Consider the following 10,932-nt stretch of genomic DNA (forward strand, 5'->3'; position numbering starts at 1 on the left):
TGCCCCGTGATTTCCAGCACTGTCTCAATTAAACCAACTGTTTCATTCCAGTTAAGATCTCGCCTGAGATTTATTTCTGTTGTGTTCTGTAGTGTGCTGTTTTCCATTGTGAGCTGGCCATCACATTCTTTTGCGTTTCAGTAATGGCTTGTTACCTGTATGCTCGCTCTTTTAAGAAAGTACCTGTTTGTCAATCCCCATATCTTGCTATTTGTATAAGCACTGTAGACTCTTCGGCAGACATTCCTCCAGGACCAGGGTTGGGAAATACTGCCTAAAACTATTTATTAATATAAAACAAAAAGAGTCTAGTGGTTGTGTTCAAGAAGGGCCTGTTCTTATCACATGTTTAATCCGATTACACCTGGGTCTCTCACACTTTCCCACCAAGGTCATTTTACCTCCTTACAGCAGGCACAAAAGCCTTTTCCATCAACTTAATCTCACTGTACTGACCAGCTTATCTGCCTGTGCTGTGAACAAAAAAACTATTGAGTGAAGTAATTTTAGACCTAGAGAGCTGTGTGAAAGTATGCCTTCACTCATCAATACAAACCCACCTCCAATTGTTTTGAATTGTGGTGAAATTAAATATTTTTATTTGAATAATTCTGGTGACAAAATCCTTAGTGCATCATGAGTGCTGTATGACTGAAGAGAAGCTGAAGGACCCTGGCATTCCATAGTGCTCCTGCAGGAGACCTATGCACTCGCAGCTCCCAGCCCACAGGTGTTCAGATTCAGGCTTGTGGGTTGTAAAAAGCACCTCTGTCATCAGCACCATGGCAGATGACAAGTACTTGGTTTACCACGGATTGATGCTACCAAAAATCGTTCACTCTGAAGAGAGCCTGAAGCACTTCGAGACATTTGAATTTCGGGACGATGATGTCTTGGCCCTTACATATCCAAAATCAGGTACGAGCAGCTTACATTTTTACAGGTAACAAAAAACCTTTAAAAAAGTTACTGCATTGTGTTAGCATTGTTTGCATAAACAAACAGGCTGAACCCAAAGTAATTATTAATGAATTGATTACATCAGTCTTTGTTAATATTACCATTTTCAATGCTTTTTTAACATTAAGAATGAATGGCACAAGATCATCCTTTAATAGGGTTTAAAATATGTATTATCCTTTCCAGGAACGACAATTGTATTATCCATGATTTTATGTATCTTGCAGCAAAAAATCACGTTTTGTCAAAGCAGCCAACTTTGGTCTTCAGTTCGAAATGTGTGCAGATTCTATCCCTGGAGCAGCTTTTTGCTTCCTGGAGTAGTGCCCAGTTCAGTAATTTCCTACCGTAGTGATTTTTCTGAAATGTGAAGTGGATATCAAATTCTTTATAAGCCTTTGTGAAGAGTGGTTTTGTGAGTAGCTGAATGTCTTTTTCAAGGTACCACATGGATGCAGGAGATTCTTCCTCTGCTTATGAATGGAGGGGATACTAGTCCAGTCAAGACTGTGCCTAACTGGGACAGAGTCCCTTGGCTTGAGGAACTACGTGCTGCAGAAGTCCTGTCCAGTATGCCCTCACCACGGATCATGGTGTCCCACATGCCCTATCATCTCATGCCAAAATCATTATTCTCATCTAAGGCCAAGGTAGTGTAGCAATTGATTTATATTTCCAAAATATTAAATACAAAATAAATATATTTTCCAGTTCAGACTGTTGAATATGTGCAATATTAGCATGTACATGTCAATGATATTGATTTCTGTTTAAAAATATAAAATAAAAATTATATTATTAAATCAATAATTGTATTTTGTCTTGTATAGGTCATTTATGTGACACGGAACCCTAAAGATGTTTTGGTATCATCGTTCCATTTCCACAAAATGGCCAGTTTCCTTGATGATCCTGGGACATTTGATGAGTTTCTAGACAAGTTTCTAGAAGGAGAAGGTAAGTTATATAGTGCAGTAAGATAAATAAAGAAACTAGGACTGAAAATGCTTCTCTTCCCAGTTATGTTTGGGAAATGGACAGACCATGTGAAGAGCTGGCAGAAAACCTACATGGAAGATCGAATCTTCCATGTCACATATGAGGAAATGCTGAAGGTGATGATCTTTCTATTTGAAGAACATGAATTTCTCTATGTTTGACTGATTAATCTGTCTCTACTTCAGGATCTAAAAGGGGTTCTGAGCCGCATGTCACGTTTTCTTGGGAAAGATCTGAGTGATGAGATTCTGGAACAGGTGGCCAGTCACTGCAGTTTTAAATCCATGAAGGACAATGCTATGTCCAACTATTCTCTGGTACCTCAAGATATTATGGACAACACCAAGTCACCCTTTATGCGTAAAGGTGATGACAAATCGATTATATTCCATTTTAAATGTCATATGTTAACATGTGTTTTTCCAATTTGAATACTTTACAACTTCTGTTTTTCAGGGATTGCTGGAGACTGGAAAAAACATTTCAATCCTGAACAGGAGGCAAAATTCACTGATGCAATGAAAAGAGAAATGAGAGACAACTGCAATAAAATAACCTGGGATGAAGACTGAGGAAATCCAATGAAAGCAAATCCTGAAATGACTGATTATGTGTTTAGATCTATGTGTTTTAAACGCAGTGTACAAATACTTGCATGCCTTGTTCAGTGAGAGCAAATATGAATATTTAATTAATCTGGAGTCACATTTGTTGTATGATACCTGTGACTCTGGTACATTTCATTTCATAATGTTATATTGCTAACTCATATTGTAATTAAAACACTAATTAAAGAGGATTCACTCTGTAACAAACTAAACTTTGCAGGTTTACTTGTTCTGCTCCAACTTATAATAACTCCAAATACACATACACACATTGTATGAATAAATAATTTTTATACATTTAATACTCTTTTCCCTTCCCTATACCGAAGACAAATGTAAACTATTCAAACTGTCACGGGTGGGCTGGACATGGCGATGAAGCAGGAGGCATTCGCACGAATTCACAGGACAGACTACACGAGACAAGGGAACATGAACACGCACAATGACCTGACGGGGAACAGACACGAACAGGATAGTTTTATACATCTATATAAATATACACCAGGTGAACACGATCAGGGAACATTACACGAGACGAACATGAAACTCCGTTCCGAACTCCGGATCCGGAGTAACCCCCTGCCGGTCCGGATCATGACACAAACCAATACATGCCTGTTCATCTCTATTATGTGTGCAATATGCTGGGTGATTATTGAAATATACTCTTTGTTAAGGTCTAATGATTCTCTGTAAATCGCATAAATGTCAGCATTATAAATTTTTGTAGGAGAGTGTTACATACCAGCATTTTGAGGCACATATTGTGGCTGTTTCATGTGGCCTGTTGCCTTGTTCAGCCACAGGGAACAGAGCCATGACAATAAGAAGGAAAGTGATGCAATAGCTCAGGGGGAATCTAGTTGTGCCGTGCTGGCGTTCCTCGGGGTGAACTGCGCTGTAGCCACTGTGCTTGTGTTGTCTTGCCTACCGTACACACTGTTCAATTGAACAGTTATTGTCCTTTGTTATTTAATCTCACCAGCTGCTGTTTCTCCCACCAGGAACAGTGGGCCAGGACAGCACGTGCGTGCACATACATGTACGTGTAAGTATGACACTAATTGTTAAACAACCTAGGTTTAATGGTGCCACCCCATGCATTTTGCTAGCGATAGATTGAGAGGTGAGATAGATTTAGACTGCTAAAAGAGCAATATGGCTATTGAGCATTTGTTCTTTCTTTTATTTAATTTTTTCACATACTAATTACCATTGAATTGCATCTTTATGCAACTGTCTTCAGTTTATTCCATACCTCACCAGAGTGATACACCTGACCTAGGACAGGCATGTAACAGAGACAAAAGTAATAGAAAAGCTGCAAGAGTGGACAGCTTTGTTTAGTCCCTTTGCCTACAGGGTATATATAGCAAATATATATTTTATCGGGGACAATGCAAGTGTCTACAAGTGTAGGGCTGCTGCCTTCCAGTTCTGCACTCACATCTCACATTACATCTCACTATGTAAATGCAAATCTGTCCTCCAGGCATTCATACACTCATATAGATTTGTTTAGCTGCACTGCCAGTACAGACATTAAAATACATGAATTAAAATCTGAACCTTCTCCTTCATGTCTTCTGCTTTGTAAACTTTATGGATTTTTTTTTTCTTAATAGGAAATATCCAGTCGACTCATTGGACCAGAGATCAGAACGCGTTTATTCTTGTACAAGGAGACAAGTCAGCACAGTGGTACAGGATTTTCTGAAGAAGAACAGACAGTCTGTCACTTTTTCTACAGTAGATAATAGAAGGCAGTATTAGTACAGTGAGAGGGTGGAACTTTTCAAGTGTGAGAATCTAGGAGAGACCTTCAGCGTCGCCTGTCTGCAAGGAAATCTTCCAGATAAGATTAACTCATATATGTGTGTCACATTATGTTCTGGACTTTCTGGCTAATGAGAAAATGATTAAATAGGTGGTTATATGCTGGTTAAAGAACTATAGTTGAATAAAGTAAACTGAAATGAATAAAGGTTAAATCAGATCAGATGTTAATGAATAAAAGATAACATAAAAACATTTAATACAAAGTGTGTTTTTATCTGTCGGATTTGGCCTTTGATTAGGAAGATGTGTAACAGAATTTCTGGGTAACCAAAATACTGTTGGTTTTCTGTACATTTCTCTACAGAATTTTGACTGGCGTTTTGAGGTACAACATGGATGCAGGAGATCCTTCCGCACTGTTGAGTGGAATGGACCTTATGGCACTGTTGGTCAGATCAGGTCAGTCCCAGGCTCCTGTTAGGAAGGGATGAGTGAAACCAGTGTCTTCAGAAGTGATTTGGCCGCAAAGAACAAAATGTTCTGCAGCAGGGGCGGGGTGTTTGTGTTGGGGGGGGGCGATGGAGGGTGGAGTGTCGCTCGAAGTGTCGCTCATTACTGACAGAGGTGCGACGCGGTCCATCCAGCTCTTCTCTCCTCTTCCACTGCCCGTCTGCCTGCCAGAGACTCGGACAGAATCATGGACGGAAAATATCTCACATACCACGGTCTGCTGTGCCCCAAGGAGACCCACTGTGCTGACAGCCTGAAATACTTTGAAGAGTTTCAGTGCAGAGACGACGATGTTTTCATCATAACTTACCCCAAAAGTGGTATGTTCTGGACTTATGTTTCGGTTTTAAACTTTTTATTCAACAGCACATTCATTTAGTTGCTATAATATGCTGACAGGGAAAATGGTTTCAGTTTAGCATTCTGCTACATAAACGTAATAATAAACCTAGAGGAAGTTCAGTTCAGGTACCATCACATTATTTACGGAATTCGGAGGTTTGAAGGCAGTTTTTAAAATTCTGAAGTACCAGAATGGAAATGTGAGTGCGTGTGTGTACATGTCTGCCTGCTTTAACTGATGGAGATGGCAGATGGCGCCCCAGGGGAAAAACGTCCCTACACAGCTGTAAAAACAGGAAAATGTTTCTCCCTGCTGACATGAAAGTAGATATTACATTGAAAGTGAGAGGGCTTAATTTGGGGAAATTAAGGGAATGGTTTTGATTAATATCATAATACATTAATAGAATTACCGGTCTATGTTGCTAATTTCATGACTCACTTTAACATAACAAATTAACAGGATTTAATTCTTCTTGAAATCCCACTAATAAAAGAACTTCAGTCTTGTCAGTGTCCAGTGACCTTTCATACTCATAATAAGATGCAGCCTGATCATGTTGACTTATCATAATCTACTAGTTCTGTTCTCATGTTGATTAAATGTAGACCTTTTAATAGCTGTTTACTTTTTTTATACAGTGGTTAAGACATTAATATTGTACTGTACTGTAAAAAAGTGAAGAACTTAAATGGCAGAAAACATAGCTTCAAAAGCTCCTTAGGTGACATTTAAATGCTATATTCCAGCAGTATTGGGGACATCACAAATGACATGTGATGTGTAAAACTGCTCTGATCTTTTTTTAGATGTATTGAAGACATATGTAGACTGGTAAGTATCCATATCAGAATTTTGACTCATTGTCTTCTGCATTTTTAGGTACAACATGGATGCAGGAGATTGTTCCTTCACTGTTGAGTGGAGGGGACCTTACTGCAGTGACGACTCTTCCAAACTGGGACAGAGTCCCGTGGCTTGAGGAGAAACGTGCTGCATTATATTTGAAACAAAGGCCCTCCCCACGAATCATCGTTTCTCACATGCCATTTCACCTCATGCCTCCATCATTCTTATCTTCCAAGGTGAAGGTAACAATGACATAATTCTGATTTATTTTTTATTAAACTTGATCCAATGTACTACCTGAAAAAAAACATAATAATTAGAGGTGGGCATAGATTAATTTTCTTAATCTAGATTAATCGCACGGTAATCTTGGAATTAATCTAGATAAATCTAGAGTGAGCAAACTTAATCTGGATTAATCTAGAGTAAGCGAAATTAATATAGATTAATCTAGATTAATGTAGATTCATCTAGATTAAAATGGCTGAAAGTCAGCATAGTGTAGCGGTTCTTCTTCTGCGTTGTGTAACTTTTTGATTTGTCCAAGAGAACTGAACATTAACATAAAGTATTCACAATTTACAATACTGCATACCTGTACAAAAAGCAAGGTCGCGTCAGAACATCGCGTCTTTCTGCAGCTCTCTCTACAATATACAGTATTAAAAGAACATAAAAAAAAATATTCACAAAATAACACACATGCTAAATATTCCTAATATGTACATAAATTAAAATGAAAGAAATAACTTTTTGCACACAAACCCCACGCACCTCTCAAAACTCACGCCATGTGTCCAAGAGACCTGAACCGGGTCTCAAAAACAAAATAAAAGTCTTTAGGAAATAAGAAACTAAAAGACACAAGAAAGAAGAAATACACTTATAATTCTAGTGTAGCCATTTAACTCCGGCACAATAGCTTGCGTAGTATAGACCCAGCTCCCAACCCAACTTTGTGAATAGATTAACGGCGATATTTTTTTTTTATCGCCCGATAAGAGTCTCACGTTAACGCAGCACGTTAACGCCGATAACGGCCCACCACTAATAATAATAGATAATAGTAAAGTGAATATAGTAAAAATGGTTGTTTAAATGGTAAAAATGGTTATTTTAAAAAATCGGACTTATGCAAAATATTAGGGCTAAATAACATTCATTATTTTAATTTCTCATGTTTGATAATAATCTATATTTCTCCCTTAGGCAATATATGTGACAAGAGACCCTAGGGATGTCTTGGTGTCATCATTTTATTTCCACCAAATGGCGAGCTTTCTTGATGACCCTGGAACATTTGATGAATTTATAGAAAAGTTTCTCAATGGAGAAGGTGATTGTGTTGTTTTACACTTTTCTTTGTTCTACAGAGCAATGATCGCTACAAATATTTAGCCTGATTTTAGTCTTTTTCACATAACCTTTAAATGGAGACAAGCAGCTGCCAGACATCCCAAGTCTCTTGAAACTTCCAGGAGTGTCCTGCATATTGATAGCAGCTCCCTGATGCCACAAATTTGATAAACAAGGAACCAGAGCAAAAAATCAAGAGCATGCCATCGAGACAGTGTGGGCAATGCAAGAGAGAGAGAGAGAGAGAGAGAGAGAGAGAGAGAGAGACAGAGGGAGAGGGAGAGAGAGGGAGGGAGAACATGTTGCTCTAGTGCAGCAAAATGACCAACTAGTCCCACCAAATGTTTAACTAGTGCTACCAAAGAATGAACAAGTTGATGACTTGGATATCTGCTGAATCTGATAAATGCTCCCCCGTCTTTTCATGGGAATATGGAAGAAATGCACGCTGCACCACATAACCTGGTTCACTGCATAAAGCTAGCAAAGATAAATGTCTAAAAATGGAGCTGAATAGGGCAGCGATAGTCATTGTTTATTATCTATTATGGTTTTGATTTCAGTATGGCAACATCAAAAGAACACTTAAACATCAACATCAAAAAACATTTAAAAATCGAATTGTTCCATGTGGAAAAGAATAATGTGTTTTGCCATATTATCTAGACTTGCTATTATGTATAGATGCAATGCAAATTAACATTCACTTTATATACTTATTGCCTATATAACTTATTAAAATGTTGGATATATGCTGAACGTCTGTTTACAGTACTGTTTGGGAAGTGGACAGACCACATGAAAAGCTGGCAAAAAGCAGATATTGGTAACAAGATTATGTATGTCACCTATGAGGCAATGATAAAGGTAAGGGGATGGTTTACTTTATGCACTTTCTGGATAATGTTTCTTCTTAATGAGGAAGTCATGTGAATCCGGGATGTTTTGTGAATTGTCTGACTGGTAGAAATTAGTTCAGTGGTTCGGTAGTAATTGAGATAATAAAGACTTTAAACAGTACTGACAGGAAGCATCACAGTAGGAAAACCACCTGTCAACTGGCAGTTGTCATTATTATTTTGAGTGAACATACATGTAAAGTCAGTTACTCTTGATGACAGTGTATTGATTGAAAATAATGTAAATAATGCATGAAAGAGTGATCTCATCAAACATATTTGTTTGTTTCTATGTATTCACCTTCTTTGAAGGACCTGAAAGGAGTTATTGGGTCGCTTTCACGTTTCCTTGACCAGGATCTCAGTGATGAAGTTCTGGAGGCTGTGGCCAAACACTGCAGCTTCAATTCAATGAAAACTAATACAATGTCCAACTACTCCCTGGTACCACAACAATTTATGGACACAAGTAAATCGAGTTTCCTGAGGAAAGGTAAAAGCAAGAAGCCACAAGAGGGCACAATATAACCTCAAATGAGGAGCTTGTGTGTCCCTATCATTTACTAATAGTACTTCCTTTACAGGGATTGCTGGGGACTGGAAAAATCATTTTAGTCCTGAGCAAGAGGCCAAGTTCAGAGCAGTTATTGAAGAGGAGATGGAGGGATCGGATGTTAAATTATGCTGGAGTGAAGAGTAAAAGGGAGAAATATTTAAGGGGAAGTGTGAAAAATAAATGTTAACTTTTATTAAGGCGTAACAATTCTTTTACCAGTGAAAGAGTAACTTTAAATGTATTTAAAATAAAACTTTTGGCAATGAGTACAGTCATTGCCAAAAGTTTTGAGAATGACACAAATACTGGTTTTCACAAAGTTTACTGCTTCTGTGTTTATACATCATTTTGTCATAGTAGAATAATTAGAAAATTCATATTCAGTGCTTGGAGAATTTGTGGAAGTTTTGTTTGTCCACCTGCCTCTTGAGGATTTCTCAACTAGATTTTACTGGCCAAATTTCAATGTTTTGTTCCCCGAGCCACTTAGTTATCACTTTGGCATTGTTCTTAACCAAATAGTTTTTTTTATTCATGGCTGTGTTCTTAGGCAAAATTGTGAGTGAGCCGACTTCCTTGGATGAGTAGCAGCCCCACACATGAATGGTCCCAGGATGCTTTACTGTTGGCATGAGACAGGACTGATGGTAGCGCTCATCTTTTCTTCTATGGACAATAATTTTTCCAAGTGCCCCAAACAATCAGAAAGGGGCTTCATCAGAGAAAATGACTTTGCCCCAGTCCTCAGCAGCCCAATCCAATATCAGTCTGTTCTTGGTGTTTTTCTTGGAGAGAAGTGGCTTCTTTGCTGCCCTCCTTGACACCATCCTCCAAAATCTTCTCCTCACCTGCCTGCTGCCACTCCAGCAGAATCATCTTTAGGAGACGGTCCTGGCGATTGCTGCTCTTTTGGGGCAGTGGTGGCCTAGCGGTTAAGGAAGTGGCCCCGTAATCAGAAGGTTGCCAGTTCAAATCCCGATCCACCAAGGTGCCACTGAGCAAAGCACCGTCCCCACACACTGCTACCCGGGCACCTGTCACCAAGGATGATGGTTACTGACTGTGCTGTGCTGCAGTGTTTCACAATGACAATCACTCCACTCTTGCCTATAGACTTCATCTTTGAAGCAACATCTTTTTCAGATTGTCTCCCCTGTGTTAATGAGAGGATCACTGTAATTATCTCAGCAGGTCCTTTTGTGACAGGGCTAAAAGGCAGTGAAAATGTTTTTGGAGGGATTAAGTTAATTTTCATGGCAAAGAGGGACTTTGCAATTCATCTGATCACTCTTCATTCTGGAGTATATGCAAATTGCCATCATGAAAATGGAAGCAGTAAACTTTGTGAAAACCAGTATTTGTGTATTAGTGTCATTCAACTTTTGGCAACAACTGTGTGTGTGTGTGTGTGTGTGTGTGTGTGTGTGTGTGTGTGTGTGTGTGTGTGAATGATGCATCTTCCTCTATAGCAGTGGTTCCCAACCTTTTTTGCCTAAAGCTCCCCCTGCCTGCCTGGTGTACTGAAAAGGGCATACACTTGACCAGAATTTTGCTCAAGTACCCATCTAAAAATCTACTTGAGTAAAAGTTTCTTAGTTACTTCATGTAAAAAGGACCAGTCATAAATCCAATACAGCACTAGTTGTTTGTATTCAAGTTTTAGTATCATTTGCAAACTATGTTCAGACCAGCCCACAAAACATTTTTAACACAATTGGCCACAAATGTACCAAATTCTGAATTGTATGATCCAAATCAAACATTACAATAAAAAAGAGAAAATAAAGCCAAAATCAAACCATCCAAAACTGTGAAAATGTTCAACAATTCCTTATTAACAAACTCTGTAGCAAACTTTCTATAGCAACATATATCAGTTGTCTTTAGCACACTGACTGCTGATATAAGAAATTAAATAAAGCGCCCTGCCCCACAGAATACTACAGCATTATACTCTAAAACTCTTGTTTAGTTTGAGCAACGTAATGTATGGAATACACATGCAAAATGCATATACAGCGCATCCGGAAAGTATTCACAGCACATCAATTTTTCCAGAATTTTGTTGTT

General features: G+C 38.5%; 2 protein-coding genes across 4 annotated transcripts; both read left to right on the forward strand.

The window, feature by feature from the left end:
- Positions 1–651: 651 nt before the first annotated feature.
- LOC114790698 (sulfotransferase family cytosolic 2B member 1-like) lies at positions 652–2,774 on the forward strand. The gene is made up of 6 exons (XM_028980986.1): positions 652–918; positions 1,402–1,610; positions 1,791–1,917; positions 1,981–2,075; positions 2,145–2,325; positions 2,416–2,774. Exons 1-6 carry the CDS (start codon positions 705–707, stop codon positions 2,529–2,531), a joined length of 942 nt encoding a protein of 313 aa, XP_028836819.1. The 5' UTR covers positions 652–704; the 3' UTR covers positions 2,532–2,774.
- A 1,455-nt stretch (positions 2,775–4,229) lies between these two features.
- Positions 4,230–9,055, forward strand: LOC114790479 (sulfotransferase family cytosolic 2B member 1-like). 3 transcript variants are annotated; one of them, XM_028980576.1, is made up of 8 exons: positions 4,230–4,444; positions 4,714–4,808; positions 5,031–5,179; positions 6,085–6,293; positions 7,261–7,387; positions 8,180–8,274; positions 8,619–8,799; positions 8,891–9,055. In XM_028980576.1, the coding sequence occupies exons 3-8, from the start codon at positions 5,047–5,049 to the stop codon at positions 9,004–9,006; spliced, it is 861 nt and encodes a 286-aa protein (XP_028836409.1). In that variant the 5' UTR covers positions 4,230–4,444; positions 4,714–4,808; positions 5,031–5,046; the 3' UTR covers positions 9,007–9,055. The 3 variants fall into 3 exon arrangements, with proteins under 3 accessions (XP_028836409.1, XP_028836410.1, XP_028836408.1); XM_028980577.1 differs by lacking the exons at positions 4,230–4,444; positions 4,714–4,808 and having other exon boundaries at positions 4,934–5,179; positions 6,085–6,287; XM_028980575.1 differs by lacking the exons at positions 4,230–4,444; positions 4,714–4,808 and having other exon boundaries at positions 4,935–5,179.
- Positions 9,056–10,932: the final 1,877 nt, after the last annotated feature.

Source organism: Denticeps clupeoides, chromosome 5 (genome assembly GCF_900700375.1).
Source record: "Denticeps clupeoides chromosome 5, fDenClu1.1, whole genome shotgun sequence".
Lineage (NCBI taxonomy): Eukaryota > Metazoa > Chordata > Actinopteri > Clupeiformes > Denticipitidae > Denticeps > Denticeps clupeoides.

Excerpts from the sequence above, each read along its gene's own strand:
- LOC114790479 (XM_028980576.1), top strand. The coding sequence starts at position 5,047 with ATGGACGGAAAATATCTCACATACCACGGTCTGCTGTGCCCCAAGGAG. Across the intron at positions 8,275-8,618 it reads CCTATGAGGCAATGATAAAG|GACCTGAAAGGAGTTATTGG; the intron begins GTAAGGGGATGG and ends CCTTCTTTGAAG. Across the intron at positions 8,800-8,890 it reads ATCGAGTTTCCTGAGGAAAG|GGATTGCTGGGGACTGGAAA; the intron begins GTAAAAGCAAGA and ends CTTCCTTTACAG.
- LOC114790698 (XM_028980986.1), top strand. The coding sequence starts at position 705 with ATGCACTCGCAGCTCCCAGCCCACAGGTGTTCAGATTCAGGCTTGTGG. Across the intron at positions 1,611-1,790 it reads TATTCTCATCTAAGGCCAAG|GTCATTTATGTGACACGGAA; the intron begins GTAGTGTAGCAA and ends TGTCTTGTATAG. Across the intron at positions 2,076-2,144 it reads CATATGAGGAAATGCTGAAG|GATCTAAAAGGGGTTCTGAG; the intron begins GTGATGATCTTT and ends TCTCTACTTCAG.